General features: G+C 41.9%; 1 protein-coding gene across 1 annotated transcript in view; it reads left to right on the forward strand.

The window, feature by feature from the left end:
• LOC121381001 (myomodulin neuropeptides-like) overlaps nt 1-24,481 on the forward strand; it is a 68,260-nt gene extending 43,779 nt beyond the window's left edge. The window contains exon 2 of the mRNA XM_041510073.1: nt 23,027-24,481. Coding sequence (XP_041366007.1) covers nt 23,027-23,949 — 923 coding nt within the window. The 3' untranslated portion in view covers nt 23,950-24,481. The remainder of the gene's footprint in view (nt 1-23,026) is intronic.
• The last annotated feature ends 1,194 nt before the right edge of the window (nt 24,482-25,675 follow it).

A 25,675-nucleotide genomic window follows, 5' to 3' on the forward strand; every position in this document is an offset into this window, starting at 1 on the left:
AACTGGCTCAAACTACGCGTCTGAACTTCTCTTACCGCAGCCAAATAACTGGCTCAAACTACGCGTCTGAACTTCTCTTACCGCAGTCAAATAACTGGCTCAAACTACGCGTCTGAACTTCTCTTACCGCAGTCAAATAACTGGCTCAAACTACGCGTCTGAACTTCTCTTACCGCAGCCAAATAACTGGCTCAAACTACGCGTCTGAACTTCTCTTACCGCAGTCAAATAACTGGCTCAAACTACGCGTCTGAACTTCTCTTACCGCAGTCAAATAACTGGCTCAAACTACGCGTCTGAACTTCTCTTACCGCAGCCAAATAACTGGCTCAAACTACGCGTCTGAACTTCTCTTACCGCAGTCAAATAACTGGCTCAAACTACGCGTCTGAACTTCTCTTACCGCAGTCAAATAACTGGCTCAAACTACGCGTCTGAACTTCTCTTACCGCAGCAAAAATAACTGGCTCAAACTACGCGTCTGAACTTCTCTTACCGCAGTCAAATAACTGGCTCAAACTACGCGTCTGAACTTCTCTTACCGCAGTCAAATAACTGGCTCAAACTACGCGTCTGAACTTCTCTTACCGCAGTCAAATAACTGGCTCAAACTACGCGTCTGAACTTCTCTTACCGCAGCCAAATAACTGGCTCAAACTACGCGTCTGAACTTCTCTTACCGCAGTCAAATAACTGGCTCAAACTACGCGTCTGAACTTCTCTTACCGCAGTCAAATAACTGGCTCAAACTACGCGTCTGAACTTCTCTTACCGCAGCCAAATAACTGGCTCAAACTACGCGTCTGAACTTCTCTTACCGCAGCCAAATAACTGGCTCAAACTACGCGTCTGAACTTCTCTTACCGCAGTCAAATAACTGGCTCAAACTACGCGTCTGAACTTCTCTTACCGCAGTCAAATAACTGGCTCAAACTACGCGTCTGAACTTCTCTTACCGCAGTCAAAATGCCCAGAAATGCTTTCATTGTGTTTGGTTTTCTTAAATTCTCAACACACAATAGCAAAACACGACGGTACCCAAAGGGTCACAACAGGGTAGGCAGTTGCCACCTCCTAAAATATAAAAAAAAGTCTTGTTGTTTGGTTTTTGGTTTACAGTTGATTTTATGATTTATTTATTTTTAGTTTTAAGAGTGACCGTTTCGTTTAGCCGAAAAATGGTTAGAAAAAGTTCATGACATGTCTGCATGACATTGTATTTTTGTGCTGGGGTGTCGTTAAACATTCATTCACTTCTGTCACTAACGCTTGCTAGACTAATTTTTAAGCTATACATTAAACTGAATGACCATTTCTGGAAACAGTAAAAATAGTTTACAAAGGTTTTGCCAACAAAATAATTATAATAAATTTTTTAAAAATAAAACATTTAAAAATGGCTGGTTGAACGTGGACCTTATTTTACTATGCCTTCATTCATTCTTGCTATCGTCAAAGTTTTTATTTATTTTACGCTAGATGCATGGATTCCTGCAATATAATAAACGTAAACATACGTTATTGATATACGACCGGCTCCCACCCAGAGCGACCGGCACTCCCACCCAGAGCGACCGGCCTCGGTTGTGTCGTGGTTAAGCCGGCTCCCACCCAGAGCGACCGGCCTCGGTGGTGTCGTGGTTAAGCCGGCTCCCACCCAGAGCGACCGGCCTCGGTGATGTCGTGGTTAAGCCGGCTCCCACCCAGAGCGACCGGCCTCGGTGGTGTCGCGGTTAAGCCGGCTCCCACCCAGAGCGACCGGCCTCGGTGGTGTCGCGGTTAAGCCGGCTCCCACCCAGAGCGACCGGCCTCGGTGGTGTCGTGGTTAAGCCGGCTCCCACCCAGAGTGACCGGCCTCGGTGGTGTCGCGGTTAAGCCGGCTCCCACCCAGAGCGACCGGCCTCGGTGGTGTCGCGGTTAAGCCGGCTCCCACCCAGAGCGACCAGCACTCCCACCCAGAGCGACCGGCCTCGGTGGTGTCGTGGTTAAGCCGGCTCCCACCCAGAGCGACCGGTCTCGGTGGTGTCGCGGTTAAGCCGGCTCCCACCCAGAGCGACCGGCACTCCCACCCAGAGCGACCGGCCTCGGTTGTGTCGTGGTTAAGCCGGCTCCCACCCAGAGCGACCGGCCTCGGTGGTGTCGTGGTTAAGCCGGCTCCCACCCAGAGCGACCGGCCTCGGTGGTGTCGCGGTTAAGCCGGCTCCCACCCAGAGCGACCGGTCTCGGTGGTGTCGCGGTTAAGCCGGCTCCCACCCAGAGCGACCGGCCTCGGTGGTGTCGCGGTTAAGCCGGCTCCCACCCAGAGCCACCGGCCTCGGTGGTGTCGCGGTTAAGCCGGCTCCCACCCAGAGCGACCGGCCTCGGTGGTGTCGCGGTTAAGCCGGCTTCCACCCAGAGCGAGTTTTAACGACTTAATTGGTAGATGTAATATCACTACACCTTCTTCTTTCTCAATAACCAATAACAATTAATAACTAACAAACTGTCCTAGACAACCAGCCCAGAAAGATGAGGTGTGTGCTCAGGACAGCGTGCTTGTGTGTGTATATATATATATATATATATATATATATATATATATATATATATATATATATATATATATATATATATATATATATATACACACACAAGCTTAACAAAATAAAGTAATAAATTTATGCTTTAATCTACAAGAAAAAAGTCGGTGTTAATCTTTTGCTAAAGCAACAGCCGGAACGTAACTAATTGAACTCGCGGGGTCCTCTCAACATGTTTGTATGATAAAATGTCATTTATATAGACTTCTGGTCGCCTTAATTAAAAATTGAAACGACCAGATTGGGTTAGTTACCACACAAAGGCCAATTTCCTCTAAATGTCTGTAAAGGAAATTCTAACTTTGGCCAATAAATAAGACGTTGACTGGGTTAGGCTCCACAACACTACACTGTAGGATATACATTAATTATTAATGTTGAAATTAAGGGATAAGCAACTAGTATCAAAGAGGTGCTTGAACGTCTGTGTAATATTATCCTTTAGTGATCTTGAACTAGAATCGTTACACTGTGAAATATTATCCCCGTCTTCTCCTGGTTACATTCTAAATAAAAGAGGGGCGAGACGTAGCTTGACCCGCGGTCGGTTTAGGGTCGATCCCCGTCAAACAGCTATAGTTTAAAATGCGCTGAGATGTCGTTAAACACAATATTCCAATCTGTCTCTCTCTCTCTCTCTCTCTCTCTCTCTCTCTCTCTCTCTCTCTCTCTCTCTCTCTCTCTCTCTCTCTCTCTCTCTCTCTCTCTCTCTCTCTCTCTCTCTCTCTCTCTCTCTCTCTCTCTCTCTCTCTCTCTCTCTCTCTCTCTCTCTCTCTCTCTCTCTCTCGTTATTACAATTTATTCTTGTCTTAACATAGTTACATTTTATAGGTTTACATCAGTCTGATCCCAATAACACTATTTGTAGTATATTACTTCACGTAGCCTTAGTACAGTAACCTTAATATACCATTAGTACATCTTTATAGGTCTTCTCATAAGCTTTTTGTACGCGCTTAAAGAAGTCCTACCTATTCTTTACGATTAAAGATACTGCAATTGAAATCAATGATTTATAAAATAATCGCTCGCATCGCTCGCGTCGCTCGCGGCCGGTTCGGATACAGCTTTAGGGGCGCGACGTAGCCCAGTGGTAAAGCGCTCGCTTGATGCGCGGTCGGTCTGAGATCGATCCCCGTCGGCGGGCCCATTGGACTATTTCTTCTTCCAACCAGTGTACCACAAGTGGTATATCAAATACTATCTGCTAACCTGTCTGTGGAATGGTGCATATAAAAGCCCATAAAATGGCGACAGCGGGTTTCCTCTCTCAATATCTGTGTGGTCCTTAATCATATGTCCGACGCCATGTAACCGTAAATAAAATGTGTTCAGTGCATCGTTAAATAAAAACATTTTCCTTCCTTCCTTTCTAATGGAAAAATTTGCGGGTTTCCTGTACCTAAGATTGTGAGTGATGAGTGATTGAATGGGAGAGAGAGAGAGAGAGAGAGAGAGAGAGAGAGAGAGAGAGGGAGAGAGAGAGAGAGAGAGAGAGAGAGAGAGAGAGAGAGAGAGAGAGAGAGAGAGAGAGAGAGAGAGAGAGAGAGAGAGAGATTCAGACGTATTACACCTGCCCATCGAGTCTCTCCCATTACGGGAGACGATACTGCGGTGCGAACGCAGTCTCTCTCAAGCCTTGAGGCCAGTGACTTGACCACTGTGTACGCCACTTAAATCCGTGCGGCCGATGACTTGAATCGTGCCTGAGAATCAAACACGACGCTTTAACAAGCTTGTTATCCAAGCAGTCAAAATCAATTTGTGTGTGATACGCTTTACCGACTTTCTGTTCGGCTTCAATCGGATAAATCGCTCCTATTCCACTTCGTTTGATATCACGTTCATTTATTATTATTTTTTTTTATTTTTTTTTGGTCGGGCGGTTACGTCGAATTTGCTAAAGAACGGACCACTAAGGTAATTATGAAGGACTGGTTTTTCTCTGAGACAATAGCATTATTTTAAAGAACAGTTTGCCAGGCGAAGAACTAAACATTATATATACATGTTGCCAGAGCCACGTACCGTTACGATAACCCTCTATATCGGAAATTAATATCACTTGCTGATTTGTGTAAATGCAATTTTACAGAACACTGAATGAAAACTGAGATATGAAAGTCCTGTTATTAATATCGCAGAATGTGGGTGTATTTATAATAATATCTGTTAACATTTGCCAGTGCTATGTGTACCGTTACGATAACTTTCTGTTAACATTTGCCAGTGCTATGTGTACCGTTACGATAACTTTCTGTTAACATTTGCCAGTGCTATGTGTACCGTTACGATAACTTTCTGTTAACATTTGCCAGTGCTATGTGTACCGTTACGATAACATTCTGTCTAGTGATTTTGTATCACTTGCTGGTTTTTGTAAATGCGATTTACAAAAGATCACTGTATAAGGACTCGCATATGAATTCCCGTTATTAATATCGTAGTGTGTGGGCGTATTTAGTGTACTGAATTATTCCTGACCATAGTTAGAACTAATAATGATTACTTGTTTCCTATAACCATACTCGGATTGAACGTGGCCAGTTCACGTTAACGTTCTTTGGCTTTAGGCAAATACATACTTTTATCGCAAGGTCTACAACATTCTGATGTTATCGCTTTCAGGTTATTGCTATAGCATGCAAACACTGAGAGACAACAAATGTTTAGTAGAATTTAAATACAGTCATTAAAACGAACTTCGCTCTCAAAAGGAAGATGTTTCTGTCCTGATGAAACTGACGGTAAGACATCCAAACAAACTAAAACACTCTAATATGAGTAGCAGAAACATACAAGATGATTATATATCTGCCTCTAACATAGTCAATATCGTACCTCTGCACATGACTGATACAAAAAGAAGTTATAATAGTAAAAACCTGTTTTGTTTAACGACACCACTAGAACACATTTATTTATTAATCATCGACTATTGGGTGTCAAACAGTTGGCAATGTTTGACATATATAGTCTTATCGAGAAAACCCGCTATATTTCCCATTAGTAGCGATGGATCTTTTATATGCACCGTCCCATAGACACATACTATGGCCTTTGATATACCAGTTGTGATGCACGGGCAGGAACGAGAAATAGCCCAATGGGTCCACCGACCCCTAGATCAAATCAAGAACGAAGTTTTAGACAGAAATACTATATGCAATATGTAATTCACTCTCAGCTTCAGTTCAAGTAAAATATGTATATATATTTTTTAAATCGCTATATTGATAAATTTCAAGTTAGTGTATATTTAACATTGATCAGCCATCAATTCCATGCTTCGTTTTGATCACGTCGTTTCCATTGTCATTACAATTCTAACGAGTTGGTTGTTTTGCCTAAATAATGAACAGCTTAAAACGAGAATAATTACGACGTTTAAACGAGCATATTAACCGATCAATACCGATGTTGACTCTTGATAAAGAGTTTGTATCAATGCAAACACTATTCCGACGGTCCCGCCACCGTTTACACGTAGAGAAACACGAAGACCTCTGGCGTGGCTTTTCAGGGTTCCTGGTATATTTATCAATTCATTATAGCATTCGGAAATAACCAGATGGTTCGTTACTGGAATATTAATTATGATATAACGGTACGTGCTAAAAGGTCAAGCACGTGAGAAAAGCTACGTTCTCTCTAAACAAGTGGACCGTAAACAGAAGACCGATAGGGGTAGTGTAAAGACCAGACCTGTTTCCGACCAATACCCGCAGATGTCGTTACCCACACGTGGTCCGAAGAGCTTCATTGTTTTATGACCTGGCGGCAGACACATTTTATTGGTTGTTATTTAATCGACGTGAATGGTTGTTAATGATAGATAAACATGTTCTTGGAGACGATACCTCATTTTTGTCTAGACACTTTCTGTTGATGTTTAAAAAACCCAATTGGCCACTTTTTCATTCTGAATTGTATTATTTTAATTTTAATATTTTACTTCGTTTTGATATTTAGTAGAATATAAGTAAGCTTCTTTTATGCCATACCATATAAGCTATACCTCATCATATTTTAAAAGCTATCTTAGCGCTACGAAATCGTAAAACCATCGTCGGCTATGATGTCACTATGGCGTGTGTAATTCACACCACTTTTTTCCCATCACGTTTTGTATTTGCATATCGTCTCATATCACCTGTAAAAGACTGTATGGGTGTCCACTCCAATATGAGTGCCCCCCCCCACCCCCCACACACACACACACCCCAAACCCCACACCCCGCGTGTAAAATCCTGTCTACGCAAATGTGTCAGATGAAGTCACGCCAAGCTACATCAAATCTTCTTCTTCTTCTTTTCGTTCGTTTGTTGACTACATATCGAGGCCAGCAGTGACTATGAACGGTAACTGTTCTCTTAGTCCAGGCCCTTGGGGATATTATTGTGCAGATTTGTCTACAAGCATGAAATTTGGCACAGATGTAGATCAAGACATGCTGAATTCATTTTTTGAGGGCGCCAAGGCCGGCGCTCGTTGTGGCAGCCATATAGGCGAAATCCAAAATGGCCGCCGTTCGTTACTTGATTTGGTCATAACTTCAAAACTATAAGTCACAGGATCATATAGATGTATAGGTTTTCGATGACAAGGAATCCAAATATGAACCCTGTTTTGAGATAGGATGGCTATTTAGACAATTATGTGGCAATAATATCTCTATGGGCATAATTTTAGGCTAACTTTTACAGCTTCAAAGCCCTCCAAAGGGGAATTTGTCACAGGATGAGTTTCATGGCACTGCGTTGAGTACAACTAACCACCTCTCAGCAGATAACCATGGAGTACTACGAGATCCGATATACAGCTGGATTTCTCTGATACATCTGTGCCTCACCTTCCTGACTCATATACAAGCATACACCCAGTACAACTAAACAACACGGCCTTGTTCGCACCTGCAGCCATCAACAACCAGCTTCGGCCCTATCACAATCTGGTACAAACAGCAAAGATCAAAGACGAATCCAGGATGGCACATGTCGCTACAGTCTTGCAGCAGGACACACTTCCAGAAGATGAAATCATCACATGGTCAGGGTACAACTCTCGTCAAATGAACGATGACTCTCTGAAGCCAAAAACAGTTATTGGAGTTCTCCCTCTCTTTCCTGAAAAAGCGGCCTCGCCTGCAATGATAAACCATGCAATGCAACTCACTATGCAAGGCACAGAGTTTCAGAATCCTGGGCAGGTTGGTGTCCTTGGAGCTGATCAACCAATATATGCTATAGCAAAGCAACTACAGTGGGCATTTCCAGATATTATAGGAGAAGATAAGTTGGTTCTATTGATGGGAGCTTTGCATATTGAAGACAAAGTTCATCTAATGATCGGAAAGTTGCTACGTGATTCAGGGTGGACTACAGTACTTTCTCAGGCACAGGTTCTAACATCTGGTCGGGCACAGTCAGCACTCAATGAGCATCATATCAAGGGCACACGGTATGCACATCAAGTGTCACTGATGTCTCTTTACATCCTAAAACAGAAGGCATACACTGCTTACTGTTCTAATATTCAGGGGCCACCTGAGCCACAGGAGATATGGCACCGAGTGTCTAGAACCGAAAATCCACAGTTCGAGTACTGGTCTACAATCATGGATCTTGAACTTTTGATGTGTCGATTTATCCAGTCTCTACGTGAAGGAGATTTTAATCTCTATGTCCAAGTTTGTGATGAGCTCTGTCCATGGTTTCATGTGATGGATCACACAAATTATGCACGATGGTTGCCAGTGCATGTGCGGGATATGGTCCAGCTGCCAGATAAACATCCTGATGTATATGCTGAATTTTCTCAGAGGAAACATCGTCGTTTTCAAAAATCACAACACAGTTCAGTCCTCATTGGAAAGGATCAATCTCACGAACAGTCCAATAAGAGTATGCAGGCACACGGCGGGGGCAGCTGGGCTATATGAGAATCCTGAAGCACTCACCACTTTTCATGAGGCAGGTCCTGACTGCTCGCGGTGTGTTGAAGAGTTTGAAGCCATCCTAGACACCACATCTTCGAACACTGCTCATCATGAAGAAGCACACAGTGTGCAGGTTAAGTTTAGAAAGGATGTTCTGGCATTTGTTTGAGACGGTAGACCAGTGGGGCAATCCATTCACGTGCAAGTCAGGAACTTGTTGCTCTTGACACACTAGAAGTTATGGAACAAGAAGTTGTCAGATCCCTCTGTCGGGTCCATGAAAGGTGGCGAGGAACATTCATAAGCAATATGTTTCACAAACATATTTGACAAAAGAACAGTGCCAGTGTCAAACACTCTCCCGACGGAATAACATTCTGGAATTTGCCAATCGTCTGACTCATAAGAAAGGCAAAACCAGCAATGTACAGAAGAGAACTATGACTTTGATGACACAACTCTTCTTGTCACTACAGTCTCGTCCAGATGCAGACAATGGCAGAGTCTCTTTCACTTTGAAAATCAACGAGAAACCACCAAGTTTGGCAGATCATGGATCTCTACGGTCAGGCTGCAAATATGACATTGTGAAGTGCATCAAAGCACCAACAGGACAACACACGTTGGAGTGAAAACAGCCACAGTTTGTTGTGATGGATTGGGGCGCAGCCGTTGTGCATATGGTGCGTCCTACATCAGCAAAAACCTTTGCTGAGGATGCTACGAAACACATGATCAACATTCTTGAAGTCTCAGATAACCCCAAACCTTGAACGTTTTAGATGCTGTATGGGACAACCTACCCAGATGTCAGCCTGAAGTCTCTGACACATCAGCGACGTGGCATGGGTGCACGTATAAGGATTGGGGATGGCCGCACGTGCATACCAAAGCATGACTGGAACAATGGATTCCTCAAAAATGAGGATAACAAAAAAAGAGTTATTCCCTTTTCCTCAGTGAAGAGATTGTCAAGAATGATCTTGGTGGAAAACTCCTTCTCAGTACCAAATATCAGAGCGTTCTCTGTAATAGGCCATATGATGTATCCGGTCTGCACCACCCTGTAACCACAGCGAGGGCAGACACAAGGATATGTCTGCACCTGAAGCATGCTGTTGCACATGGACACCAAAGAGCCTGTATTCGTACAGTTGATAGTGATGTGGTTGTCCTTGCGATACGCTTCTTTCTTCCACACTTTGGTCTCTCGGAGCTGTGGGTGAACTTCGGTACTGGGAAAAAACAATCCGTGATATTCCCATCCATGACATCTCCTCCAGTCTTGGGGCCTACTAAGTCTCTGGCATTGCCACTTTTCCACGCGATTACAGGATGTGACACGACATCTCAATTCCTTGGATGTGGTAAGAAGACTGCCTGGGCATCTTGGCACAACACACCAGGTCTTACCGAAACACTTGTGGCACTGACCCACTGACCCAAACATCTTCAGCCCTAGAGTCTCAGCACATGGAGAACCTGGAACGATTTGTCGTTGTCATGTACAGCAAAGACATGTGGATTGGCCAAAGTGAATGAAGTTGAGGCATCATCTTTTTACAAGTGGCAAAAGGACTCTGGAGAATATACCCACCCACATAGGCTACTTTGTTTGGAGCATATCAAGAAGGCATTGTTGCAGGCAGGGTTTTACTTGGAATCAGGCAACGTCAGTTCAGCAGGAAATTCCAGACTTCAGTGAATGGGGGTGGTACAAGGATGACCGCGGTGTCTGGATGCCACATTGGACAACTCTTGAAGATGCTAGTAAAGCCTGATCCATCCTTTTGCATTGTGGTTGTGAAAAATCATGTACTGGGAACTGTAAATGCAGTAACGCTGAAGTCCACTGCACATCTCTTTGTAAGTGTGAAGGTGGATGTGTGAACAATAATGAATAATTTGGCATAAATTGAAAGCTTCAGTAGCTAAACTGGCCATATGACTTTTTATATCTCAAAACAGAGTTCATATTTGGATTACTTGTGGTCGAAAACCTATACAAAGAGTCATTATTTATGATCCTGTGACTTATAGCTTTGAAGTTATGACCAAATCAAGTAACGAACGGCGGCCATTTTGGATTTCGCCAATATGACTGCCACAACGAGCGCCGGCCTTGGCGCCCTCAAAAAATGAATTCAGCATGTCTTGCTTGTAGACAAATCTGCACAATACCCCCCCCCCCCCCCCCCCCCCCCCGCCGTAGCTCCCCAAGGGCCTGGACTATCTGTAGATCACTTCTTGTGCCATACAGCTTCTTCTGGAAAGTTGTTGTAGTTGTCCAGGTAGTCTCCCTCAGCTGCTGTAGGTTTATGCAGTCTTGGATGACATGTTCGGTCGTCTGTTCTGCTTCTCCACAGGAGCACATGGAATAAGGTACCAGCCGGAACCTCTTATGCATATGCTGGTTCAGCCTGTTGTGTCCAGTCCTTAGTCGGAAAATGATGACCTGTTCCTGACGGGACAGCAGGTAATAATCATGCTACATCAAATTATCGCACCACGTCAAGCAACAAGCAACCATAAATACATTCATTGTCTTACACAGAGAAATACCTCTGATGGAGTCTGCTTGGAGTCTATGAGCAGGACGGACGTGCTTGGACCACGTTTTGATAAGCAATCCAAATTCCTGGAACGTTGACAGACATGTGTTCAAGCCATAGTATTTAGCAGTTTCTTACAACTAAATGATTTGGATGAATAAATATAGATGTGAAATTATACAAAATATGGAAGCCATGTCTTGGACACATCCACCGTGAAATTCAGTTCAATTCAATTCAGTTCTTTACTGTACGTAAGGCCATGAGTCCATATATACAAGAACCCATATATTGACATGTTGTGACCAGTTGTTCAAATGTAGCGAGTTTTCTCTCTAAGACTATATGTCAAAATTATACCAAATGTTTGACATCCAACAGCCGATGATTAATAAATCAATGTGCTCTTGTGGTGTCGTTAAACAAAACAAACTTTAATCTTTTCTTGACACAGGCGTGTAATAACAGACACTATGCAGACAGACAGAGACAGACAGACAGGCGCATTCTGTATTTACGCTTCACATTGTGTACAGATAAACAAAAGAAAGAAAGAAAGAAATATTTTTATTTAAGGACACACTCAACACATTTATTTACGGTTATATGGCGTCAGACATATAGTTAAGGACCACACAGATTTTGAGAGGAAACCCGCTGTCGCCACTACATGGGCTACTCTTCCGATTAGCAGCAAGGGATCTTTTATTTGCGCTTGCCACAGGCAGGATAGCACAAACCATGGCCTTTGTTGAACCAGTTATGGATCACTGGTCGGTGCAAGTGGTTTACACCTACCCACTGAGCCTTGCGGAGCACTCACTCAGGGTTTGGAGTCGGTATCTGGATTAAAAATCCCATGCCTCGACTGGGATCCGAACCCAGCACCTACCAGCCTGTAGACCGATGACCTGCCACGACGCCACCGAGGCCGGTAGATAAACAAAAGAAGAGTTCTACAATAATAGTACAGCAAGAAAAGTACACAAGCCACTCCTATGGAGGAGCCTAAAGCTGTATTGCAACCGGCCTCGGTGGTGTCGTCATCGAACATAAGGCTGGTAGGTACAGGGTTCGCAGCCCGGTATCGGCTCCAACCCAGAGCGAGTTTTAACGACTCAATGGATAGGTAGTTTTAAGACCATTACACCCTCTTCTCTCTCACTAACCACCAACCAACTAACAACTAACCCGCTGTCCTGGACAGACAGCTCAGATAGCTGAGGTGTGTGCCTAGGACAGCGTGCTTGAACCTTAATGGACATAAGCATGAACATATGAAAAAAAAGAAATTAAATTGCACTGCAATATCGCAAAGTTGAGAATTTAGACAATTAGGTCCCTGGGCTGTGCTTAGCAGGATGGACACTACCCAGAAAATACGAACAAAAAGTGTCATTGTTCAGTTTGAAAGAGCTCCTTTTGTCTAGCTGAAGAAGACCTTATATGTCACAGTGTCCTGCCTTTTAACACCCCCACCCCTCACCCCACCCGTCCCACACACAGGCTAAATACATCCTGTAAATACTTTACGATATACGCCAAAAATATCTATTTTGGCTTAGAGCTTTAGGGTGTATTTTTTAATCAATCAAGAATCAAGAATTAAAAAAAAAAACCCGATAGAACCAGGACTCAACATTCTAACAGTAACACCGAAGGAACGCAATTCAATTTGTGCCGCGTTACAGTTTGTTGGCCAATCACTTGCACTTGTTTGAGACTGAACAGAGTGTCACCAGTCGAACGTTACGCTATCTGGGTTGGACACTGTTTCGCGTGTTTCCAAATTAGAACTGGTGTTGGAAGAATTGCACATGTCTTGCTAGTTCATTCTGTGTGTACTGGTTTTGACAATTAAAACAAAGTCAATTCACAGGGCTTTTAAATGTTGTTTCTGAAATTAAAGCTGACATCTCCGAGGTTTATACTCTGATATAAAATATATTTAATTTAAACTGGTTATATCTGGACATGTAATCTAAACACTGTTAGACACAATATATACTCTTCAAAACAAAGTAGGGCAACCTGAAATATTAATGTTAATATCAACTATTAGTCCGAACATACATTTTGACCACAGACATCCTAGTAAAGAACGTCTGTTTATCAACACACCGAAACACATTCCATAGTTTGCACGTTCTGTTGATCATACAGTTGTTATAGTTTTGTTGTTAGTCATTTTTATTGTTTGAATTTGCGATTTACTGATAAAAAACGTCAACTTTCAAATTTCACTTCTTTGGTGGTCATAAACCTACAGTAATACTGAACTACCGGTTGTAATGATTGCCCAATTAATTCACTATTATCATATAACCATTTCCCACAGCTAATATACCTTACAATTTTGGCAATTGTAAATTCTTATTAGAGTTCCCCTACTTTTTTGAAGAGTATATTTTGACGAGAAGTGAAATCAACTCAAGATAGTGTCGGCGGTATGGGATGCATATATTCAAAACACAACCATACAATACAATGCAATACAACGCAATGCAATGCAACGCAACGCAAAGCAAAGCAACACAACACAATACGATACATACATGCAATGTACATACATAACTTGAATCTTTGATAGAGGTCACCTTTATCCTAACCTTAACTCTAACTAAAATGGCAACTTCAACCTTAATTATAACACTAACGATAACACTATACTTTATTGAACATGTATTCAAAATATTGATATCGAATATTGTTAAATAGTGTAATCATTTACCCTAATTCTAACGATTGTGGGCAACACATTCGAAGTAAGAACAAATCTTAAATGAGCTATGCTGTAGCCATTTTAAAAGGTATTCGACAAAAGAAATACTTTTACATTTTCTATCTTAGAACATGAAAATATCTATAATCAATGCGTTTCTGGACATTGTAATGTTTTGTAGTATGTCAATGCTAATTTTTGTCTAAAATAATTCCATGCGTTCGAATTTATTGTTTCTTCTAATGGCCAAACAAAATTTTAAATAATTCGGCCAAAGGCCAGTCCAAATGTATTTAACCATATAGTTCATTATAATATTTAAAGGGACATTCCTGATTAAACTTACATATTAAATATATTTTCTTGTCTAGAATATCAGTGTCTATATATTCAATGAGTTTCTAGTCGTCTTAATATTTGTAAGTAGCCCAAATTGGATTTTGTGTTCAAATAATTTCGTACGTACGAAAAAACAATATGTTAGGAAATAAGTTTAATATACAGCCACTAATATTTTATGCAGAAAAATATATTTGATATGTAATTACAATCGTTAAAAAGTCTCTGTTAGTCGATAACATCTTAAAAAGTGCAGCAAACTCAGTAATGTCCCTTTAATACTTGTTTAGGCACAATAATGTTTTGAAAGATCGGGGAAAGCAGAATGTGTGTTTTTGTTTATATATGTAATTACAATCGTTAAAAAGTCTCTGTTAGTCGATAACATCTTACAAAGTGCAGCAAACTCAGGAATGTCCCTTTAATACTTGTTTAGGCACAATAATGTTTTGAAAGATCGGGGAAAGCAGAATGTGTGTTTTTGTTTATATATTTTTAGAGGGAGGGTGGAGCGGGCGGAATGCTAGCTAGGACTGAAAACTCACGATATTCCCTTTAATTTGAATATCATCATTGACACTGTACAACCCTGAGCCCAACTCTGACCACCTCCCCATCTGTGACCATGACCCATGACCATGACTCCATATTAATCATTGTGTTTTACAATGACGTTCGACTATATTAATAAACGAACGTTAGCAAGACGATCGCCCACACCAGATCAAAGGCCACAAACTGATCATCACTGCCTATGGGATATGTTCAATACCTTGTTTATTACTAATGTGATAGTAATAGCAGATAATACCTCACTTTTCATCATCGTGCAGTATAACTATAATAAGGCGGTCGTATTAACGTGATCATATCTGACAAGGCGCGCTTGCATGTGGCAAATATGGCGGAGTTTGCAGATTAGCAGGGAAAAAGCTATCAACAATTTATTAATTTTCCTGCTCTGAGAGTCCTCAGGGTTGTCGGAGAGCTCGGCGTACGCGGAATATAATTGAAACAGATGTCCAGTGTTAATCTATGTTAGTGAGTGCACAAAAACTAATATGATCGCGTTACGGCGAAATACATGACAGGAAAGAGAGTAGTAGTGTTCGTGTAAAGTGATCCTACCTGGTGGACCGGCCTCGGTGGCGTCGTGGTTAGGCCATCGGTCTACAGGCTGGTAGGTACTGGGTTTGGATCCCAGTCGAGGCATGGAATTTTTAATCCAGATACCGACTCCAAACCCTGAGTGAGTGCTCCGCAAGGCTCAATAGGTAGGTGTAAACCACTTGCACCGACCAGTGATCCATAACTGGTTCAACAAAGGCCATGGTTTGTGCTATCCTGCCTGTGGCAAGCGCAAATAAAAGATCCCTTTCTGCTAATCGAAAAGAGTAGCTGTCACGGGGATCCTATAATACCCGTAACTGAATGAAACACGTTTATCAAAATATCTCTCCTAACTGTATATCTATTAGATCTCTCTGTAACGGGCGGTTATACCCGCGTGTGGCTCGTCTAGGTATGATCAGAGATAAGATCTATATATAAAGTATATGTAATATAGCACGTTTAGTTCACTAGAAAATACAACAAAAAACACTATACACTTTGGAATCTGTATTACTACTACGCAGACCAATGTACTGCCGCAGTAGTTAATTAACAACAACAAAAAATAACAACCCAGAACTGATCACTTAATTAGTTAATCTCTAGGTGTCTAGTTTACACAATATGCTAATCGCTTCACCGTGACACAACACCCACACGTGTGATAATTGAGAAACGCTTCCAGAGGAACTTAATTAATAAAGGAATAACAACTCTATTCCTAACTGGTTAATTTTTAATTAACCCTTACTACTCGTTCAGTAACGTGTGATAATTGAGAAACGCTTCCAGGAGAACTTAATTAATAAAGGAATTACAACTCTATTCCTAACTGGTTAATTTTTAATTAACCCTTAACTACTCATTCAGTAACCTTGTAACACAGAATTAATACTGGTACCTATCACAATAAAGACAATAACCTACAGTTTACCTAGGTCCTCTAGGATGACTGGATAAGCTTTATTTATATATATATATATATATATATATATATCTATATATATATATATATATATCAGAACGGTGAGCCTACAGTATACTGCGTCAGATGACCGGCAGCACCGTCTAAATAATATTGGTATAATACAGTATTAAAATATTTAAAGTCACATCAATCACATCAAGGTTATACAACAGAGCAGAAATGATATTTACCAAGTCCAAACGGACGAACGTTCCCTGGAAGCCTTCCAATATGTTTCTCCCTGATATCTCTAAAACCCTAGCTATTTACCATGAATCCGAATATCGCCTGGGGGTACATCGCGGCACCGAATCCCTACAAGTGCTATTTCCACAGAGACCAAGCGGTATATTTTCTCTTAGATGGCCAGAGACTCAATGACGCCTAGTCGCCAAAATCACGGTTGTAAAAACCGCACTCGCGGAGGTATTACGTAACTACTGGCGACCTGGGCTTAAGTGCATATTGGAACTGCACACGGCCCTCTAAAACAATTAATATCGCCACAGGCGAAAACAAAATTAAGAGCATGTTCCGTCACAGTAGCCCAAGTAGTGGCGACAGCGGGTTTCCTCTCAAAATCTGTGTGGTCCGTAATGATATGTCTGACGCCATATAACCGTAAATAAAATGTGTTGAGTGCGTCGTTAAATAAAACATTTCTTTCTTTCTTTCCTACCTGGTGGTTGGTAGGAATTTGCCCTGTTAGCTCAGTTGGTAGAGCACTGGACTTGCATAATTCGCATAAACTCGCATAGATTGTGAAAATGACCTTGTGTATAGTGCTCCTACTTGGTGGTAGAGGGAAGTCCCCCTGTTAACTCAGTTGGTAGATGGTATAGCACTGGACTCGTATACCGACGGTCCCTGGTTCGAATCCTCACCAGTGGAGGTTGAATTTACTGTTATAATAGATTGTGATAATGACCTTGTGTATAGTGCTCCTACTTGGTGGTAGAGGGAAGTCCCCCTGTTGGTAGATGGTATAGCACTGGACTCGCATACCGACGGTCCCTGGTTCGAATCCTCACCAGTGGAGGTTGAATTTACTGTTATAATAGATTGTGAAAATGACCTTGTGTATAGTGCTCCTACTTGGTGGTAGAGGGAAGTTCCCCTGTTAACTCAATTGGTAGATAGTATAGCACTGGACTCGCATACCGACGGTCCCTGGTTCGAATCATCCTCAGTGGAGGTTGATTTATCTGTAACAGTAGATTGTGAAAATGACCGTGTATCCATTCCGTTTCACTTTGTTTTAGTTTTGGTGCTGTATCAACATAAAAGAAAAATATTATAACGAGCTCGGGTTTTCTCGTTCCAACCAGTGTCACGCGATTGGTGCTGTACTGCTTCGTTTATGGAAAAATACATTAAAAAAAGTCTTTACTGCTTTTTCGGCAGGAGGCTCTCTCTCTCTCTCTCTCTCTCTCTCTCTCTCTCTCTCTCTCTCTCTCTCTCGCTCTCTCTCTCTCTCTCCCTTCCTCTTTCTCTATCTCCCTCCCTCCCCCTCTTGTCTCTCTCCATCCCTCTCTCTATCTCCTCTCTCTCTTTCTCTCTCCCCCTCTCTCTCTCTCTCTCTCTCTCTCTCTCTCCACTCTCTCTCGCTCTCTCTCCTTCTCTATCTCTCTCTCTCTCTCTGCTCCCCCCTCCCTCTCTCTCTCTCTCTCTCTCTTCTTTTGCTCTCTCTCGCTCTCTTCTCTCTCTCTCTCTCTCTCTCTCTCTCTCTCTCTCTCTCTCTCTCTCTCTCTCTCTCTCTCTCTCTCTCTCTCTCTCTCTCTCTCTCTCTCTCTCTCTCTCTCTCTCTCTCTCTCTCCCTGCACCCACCACAGGGTTGAAAATAACAATATATTTATATATATTTAGACACCAAATAGCCGTAGTCTAAAATGATGTATTGAAGGGTTGGTTAACTAAATATTCCCTTCCTTCCTTTCAATATACCACCGACTGCTTTCCCTTTCACTTCACGATTCCGGGCAGTGTAAGCGATCCGAGGAGATGCAGGCAAAATAACTGCCAGTCGCGGCTTAATACTGACACGAACGGACGATAAAGGGAAATACACGGTATCAGACACTGGCTGTCGGCGATTTGTCTAACACGCAGGCAATCACCGACAGTGTAGTCCTTACCAATCGAATTAGTTCTGATGTATTGGACATTTACGTGTCTTTAACCGTCGACTACTAATTTCATATGTAGACAGTAAATACCTTAATTTCCACTTCTTTCGTATTTATTTTCTGTTGATTTTTTCCCCAGTCAAGCTGTTTAAGAGTGCATATTAGAAAATAGAAATGCTTCCAGCGTTTGCGTCATTGGAATGACTGACAGACGAACGGATAGGATGGGCGATGTTATGCCTGCGTTATATCATTGACGCACATCGTAAACTGCAGTTGGCATTGGTAAACCGGCCTCGGTGGCGCAGTGGTTAAGCTATTGGGACTACAGGCTGGTAGGTACAGGGTTCGCAGCCCGTTAACGGCTCCAACCAAGAGCGAGTTTTTAAGGGCTCAATCGGTAGGTATAAGGTCACTGCACCCTCTTCTCTCTCACTAACCAACTAACAACTAACCCACTGTCCTGGGTGGACAGCCCAGATAGCTGATTTGTGTGCCCAGGACAGCTTGCTTGAACCGTATAAGCACGAAAAATAAATTGAAATGAAATGGCATTGGTATTTTTATATTTAAAAATGGTATGAAAAATGACAGTCTGATATAATGCTTCTGCGCTTCTGCACGTGCTATTAGCAGGGCCGTAGCTAGAATGTTTTGTAGGGGGTAGGGGGTGGGGCAGATGAATTTTTGGAAAGAACGAGAATGGAAGGCGCAAGACACTAGGCGTCCGGGGGCTTGCCCCCCCCCCCTCCCCCACCCCCAGGAAATTTTGGAATCTAGAGTCTCTGAAATGCCATTTGGCAGCAATTTAATGAGGGTACACTCTTAAAACGTCAATATCTATAAGCAGTAACAAAAAAAGAAGGTTTGCCCACCCCCACGCTAGCTACGGCCCTGAATAGCTACCATTGTCTTAAATTTAAATCTGAACAACAAAACCGTAATACATGGTCATGGCCGCATTTCTGCACAATACAGAGTCGAATGGGAATTTGACAAAATAGTGGTTGATTCTATGGATCAAACCCTGTCTTAAGTTTATTTTTATGTGCTTATTTTATCTTTATATCAATTTTAGTACCCTTTCATTATCCGTGTTCTCTATATACGAAGACCATGTAGTTTGTATGTAGTTTATATTTTCGTTTTGATCGAATGACAAATGACTACAGCTACGAAGTTCGTGTAGTTCGTACGTGGTTTATTCTTGTGTTTTAGGACCATTTGAAAGGTTCTCAATTCTTAACAAATGGCAAATGACTACTGTTACGCAGGTCGTTTAGTTCATGTTTAGTTTATGAACGTGTTTTGTGATCATTCTGACAATGCCGAATTGTCAAAACTATGACAAGTGACCTATTGCTACGGGACCGTATCCGTGTAATTGTTTAATCATTCAACAGCTCCATTATTGTCATATGACCTACCTCTACTCAATGTATGTAGTTCATAATATATAGTTTATGCTTGAGTTTTGTGATTGTTCCAAAGGTTCTGAATGGTCAATCGAATGACATATGACCTACTACTGTTTAATTCATCAAAGTTGCTCTATCGTGGTTCTGTAATAATAATCTTTGGGGGTGGTGTCCTATGATGTACTCACGCGCGCGACAAAATTGTTTGCTGTTTCTTTTCTATTTCGGGCCAGTTGTATCTGTACTGAATACAGCTCGTCTTGTATGGCCATCTTTTGTCAAACATTCGGACGATTCAGTACGATTAATTTCTAAAAGAACTTTACAACGCCCATTAATTTATCATCCATATTTTAGCACACACTAAATGCCTACACGTCTTGGGTTTCTATACATATTAAAATAGCAAAGAAGAAAGAACGTATCGAATGCACATAACGCCCACTGAGAACGCACTAAATCTACGTGCAGTATCAAATATATGGGATATGTACTTGGTTAGTTTTTGTTTGACGCCCCCTGATAACGCACTAAATCTACGTGCAGTATCAAATATATGGGATATGTACTTGGTTAGTTTTTGTTCGACGATAAATTAATAGTCTAAGCACCCCTCCACCACCCCCCCCCCCCCCCCCCCCCCCCCCCCCCCACACACACCCGAAGAAAGAGAAGAAGAAAAAAGAGAAGTAAATTAAAACAAAACATATCGTCTAGTAACAACCTTTGATATTTTAAAAATGGCCGACCAGCATTGTGGCTGTTTGGATAGCTGCCTGGTTGAGTATTTGGATGGCTGGATTGTTGAATGGTTTGCGTTGGTTGGCTTGATTGTCTAGGTGGCTTGGTTTGGTGACTCGGTTGTCTAGGTGGCTTGGTTTGGTGACTTAGTTTTCTAGGTGGTTTGGTTTGGTGACTTCGTTGTCTAGGTGGCTTGGTTTGATGACTTAGTTGTCTAGATGGCTTGGTTTGGTGGTGAAGCCATCGGATTTAAAGCTGGCAGGTACGGGGTTCACATCTCGGTACCGGCTCTCAATCAGAGAGAGAGAGAGAGAGAGAGAGAGAGAGTTTAACGACTCAATGGGTAGGTGTAAGGCCACTACATCGACTTCTCTCACACTAACCACTAACCCACTGCCCTGGAAATACAGCCCAGATAGCTGAGCTGTGTGCCCAGGACAGTGTGCTTGAACCTTAATTGGATATAAGTACGAAAATAACTATAAACCAATCAATCAGTCAATATGTATTGTACAAAAACGATCCAAATAGAGCCGATACGAAATACATACAAATAAAAATGTGTTTTGTTTAACGACACCACAAGTGCACATTGATTTATTAATCATCGGCTATTGGATGTCAAACATTTGGTAATTTTGACATATATTTTATTAGAGAGAAAACCGGCTATTTTTTTTCCATTAGTAGCCAGGGATATCTTACATGCACCATCCCACAGACAGATTAACGCATACCACGGCCTTTGATATACCAGTCGTAGTGCACTGGCATGGACGAGAAATTGATTGATCCCGAACCGAACGTGCATCAAGTTAGCGCTTTACCACTGGGCTACGTCCCGCAGACCATACACATCACAAAGAACAAATGGAATGAGGTTTTTATTTGACTGCTGGGTCTTTCCCGCCTGTTTACGTTGTCTGTCAGTCTGTAAGAACTACAAGTATTTGTTTGGCAAACCATGTTTACGCCCATGGTTAAGTGGTGAGCACATGAACAATATTCATTTCATTTGAACTTAATTTCGTGCTTATATCCAATTAAGGTTCAAGCACGCTGTCCTGGGCAAATACCTCGGCTATCTGGGCTGTCCGTCCAGGACAGTGGGTTAGTTGTTGATTGGTTAGTGACAGAGAGAGAGAGAGAGAGAGAGAGAGAGAGAGAGAGAGAGAGAGAGAGAGAGAGAGAGAGAGGTGTGTGTGTGTGGGGGGGGGGGGGGTGTAGTGGCCTTACACCTACCCACTGAGTCCTTAAGAACTCGCTCTGGGTTAGAGCCGGTACCGGGCTGCAAACCCTGTATCTACCAGCCTGTAGTCCGATGGTTTAACCACGACACCACCGAGGCCGGTTCCCGTGGTCACATGGACAGTATTTCACAACTCGGCCATCTCTGGTGTCAGAAAATCAACGACTTCCACGAGCAATTATCTCGCAAATCATTAGTCCACACTGTCTAACGCCCAGTGCCGGCTAGTTTATCAACGCAGATCAGTGGAAACTGATCTGTTTAATAATGCTATGTCATTCTCAGGGTGTTATTAGCAATAAGTGCATAAAATAACGCATTAATGACTCTCTTATTGTCAAATGGGAAGGGCTACACCACTGCACGCTATTTGATTTGTACATGAGTCTGTAAAAGGGGTTGTTATGTAATATGTCGCCTTTTAACCTTCACCACCCTCCCCCTCCACACCCACCCATTTTTAAAACATAAAACAAGGCCGAATACAGCAGTCAATAAAACTGTATCCCAACCGGATGCGAGCGATTATTTTAGAAATGATTGATTTCAACTGCCGCATCCTAACCGCACGCGTCTGGTTAGGATACAGCTTTACAAAACAGAAAAGGAAATGTTTTATTTAACGACGCATTCAACACATTTTATTTACGGTTATATGGCGTCAGACATAGTGTTACGGCCCACACAGATATTGAGAGAGGAAACCCGCTGTCGCCACGTCATGGACTACTCTTTTCAATTAGCAGCAAGGGATCCTTTATATACATCATCTCAGAGACAGGATAGTACATACCACGGCCTTTGTTACACCAGTTGTGGAGCACTGTCTGGAACGAAAAATAACCCAATGGGTCCACTGACGGAAATCAATCCTAGACCGACCGCGCATCAAGCGAACGCTTTATCACTGGGCTACGTCCCGCCCCTCACGAAACGGCCGCTTCAAACTGTTCCCTAGATAATTACTTACCAAATATTCGTTTTTAAATTACCAAATCTAAACATTTTATCTGTAGTCCTTCACTTTTTCAATACTATGGAATTTACTACAAATTATTTATTTCTGAGGCGATTGTTTTCGAAACTGAACACAAAAATAGTAATTTTAAAAATTTCCCAAAGACTTTTAACTTTTCTTCTTACGTCAAACCAAACTGAAACTATTTACAAAATATATGTTTGTAGGAGGATAGGACAGACTATATAGTGTTTATGTCTACGTCGAATTTTTTTTTTTCTACTTGATAAAATGTTAAATTTGTGTTTTCGTTTCTTCTTCAGGTTTAACTGAAGATTCCAATGAGGAAGAAGACACAGTTTCCAGGCAGAGGCGGTCCTACTTCATGTCGAGACTGGGCAGAGGTTTGAACATGCTCCGGCTAGGCAAGCGAGGCCTCAATATGTTGCGCCTGGGTCGCTCGTCTCTAGACGCGAACGAGCCACAGGACGATGTGTTAGACTGGTTACACAACGTGGTGCAAAACGAGGAGATGTTACACGATCTCGGATACGACAGTGCGGTACGCCGGAAAAGATCAGTGATTGATTTTGAAGTTCCAAAAACAGAGGACGCCGATTTGGAAAATCAGCATCAAGAGGAAGAAGAAGAAGAATGGGCGAAGGATTATTTAGAAAATGGCGTTGATGAGGATGATGAGGATGATGTTGGAAAAGATCTCAGTGACAATGGCGATGAATACTATGAAACTGATAAGCGTGGACTCAATATGTTACGGCTTGGTAAACGACCAATGAGCATGCTGCGTCTTGGAAAACGGCCAATGAGCATGCTGCGTCTTGGGAAGCGACCAATGAGCATGCTTCGGCTTGGGAAGCGACCAATGAGCATGCTGCGTCTTGGAAAACGGCCAATGAGTATGCTACGTCTTGGCAAGCGACCAATGAGCATGTTGCGGTTAGGAAAACGACCAATGAGCATGCTTCGTCTGGGCAAACGACCAATGAGCATGCTAAGATTAGGAAAGCGACCAATGGGCATGCTAAGATTAGGAAAGCGACCAATGGGCATGCTAAGATTAGGAAAGCGACCAATGGGCATGCTAAGATTAGGAAAGCGACCAATGAGCATGCTGAGGTTAGGAAAGCGACCAATGAGCATGCTGAGATTAGGAAAGCGACCAATGAGCATGCTCCGTCTTGGAAAGCGAAGCGACGAACAAGTCGACAACAAAGTTGATAACTGATTGGCGAGGACGTTTGTTGTTCTGAGTCGTTCATGTGGCACTCACTAGAGTTTTGTAAACTGGCAATATTTGTCATCTCCCAGAATCATCGGTTCCTGTTCCATGTTCCTGAAAAACTAATGTTGAACTATTTCAATAATGACACAAAAAGTAGTCTCATCAACACAATGTAATGGGACACGATTTAGGCTGTTACACACTATCGCATTTGTCTAGCGTTCTTATAACTTTTCTTATTAGCCTTCTGACTCTGAAAAAAAGAAAGAAATTTCGCACAAGGTATTATGGAAAGACAGTAAATTTATGAAAAGAATTCAGTTAAATGTAGAATAACATCCAATAATGTTACATGGTATGCGAGTGGTGTGAAAAAACCCATAAAGCAATATTTTCTTTTCAAGTCGACCATTAAACCGACACTTGTAAATTCAGATTCATTTTGTACATTTTTGTTGTTTGGATGAAATATATGATATTGTTTTATGTAATATGCAGTTGGCATCATTACCACGATAAACTAAAACAAAATGTAGTTGCTTTGACATAATAATACTTATTTCTGTGACGTACCGTAAATCGGTTAGTAGAAGCTCGGGGTCACTATCAGTGTTCGTAAAACTCGTCTGCTGTTTGATATCAGTCTTATTGTCGAGGTCCATCACTGCAAGCAACATGTCTTGAAGACATTTGGGGCGGGACGTAGCCCAATGGTAAAGCGATCGTCTAATTTTGGGCCATTGGGCTATTTCTCGTTCCAGCCAGTGTACCATGACTGGTATATCAAAATCCGTTGTATGTGCTATTCCGTCTGTGGGATGATGCATATTAAAGATCCCTTGCTACTAATGGAAAAATGTAGCGGGTTTCCTCTCTAAGACTACGTCAAAATTACCAAATGTTTTACACCCAATAGCGGATGATTAATTAATCAATGTGCTCTAGTGGTGTCGTTAAACAAAACAAAACAAACTATACGATGAGGCATACGGTATAACGTCTCGTCTCAGCCAGTGCACCACGACTGGTATATCAAATGCCGTGGTATGTGCTATACAATCTGTGGGATAGTGCATACTAAAAGATTACTTGCTACTAATGGAAAATAACATATAGGCCTAGCGGGTTTTCTCACTAAGACTATAATATGTCAAAATTACCAAATGTTTGACATCCAATAGCCGATGATTAATAAATCAATGTGCTCTAGTTGTGTCGTTAAACAAAACTTAATTTTTGAAAGACATTTAACTAACAGTCGGCCATATTAATACTATATGGTGAGGCATACACATGTATGTTATCATGTGTATGAATAACTTTACCGTGGTATATCATGTATTAAATATTGTATGTTTCAAAGTCGGCATACTTTGAAGGATTTACGGTATGTTGGTGGTCACCTTTTGCCAAATGTTGACCTCGGCGACGCTGTGTTTATCTGGTTTAAAGCTGTATCCTAACCGGCCGCAAGCGATGCGAGCGATTATTTTAGTAAGCATCGATTTCAATTGCCGTATCCTAACTGGACGCAGTTTATTTACGGTTATACGGCGTCCGACATATGGTTAAAGGGACATTCCCGAGTTTGCTGCATTGTAACATGTTTCCGACTAATAAAATATTTTTACGATTAAACTTACATATTAAATATATTTTCTTATTTAGAATATCAGTGTCTGTATATTCAATGTGTTTCTGGTCGTTTTAATATTTTTTAGAAGCCCAA

The sequence above is a fragment of the Gigantopelta aegis genome, chromosome 9 (genome assembly GCF_016097555.1).
Source record: "Gigantopelta aegis isolate Gae_Host chromosome 9, Gae_host_genome, whole genome shotgun sequence".
NCBI lineage: Eukaryota > Metazoa > Mollusca > Gastropoda > Neomphalida > Peltospiridae > Gigantopelta > Gigantopelta aegis.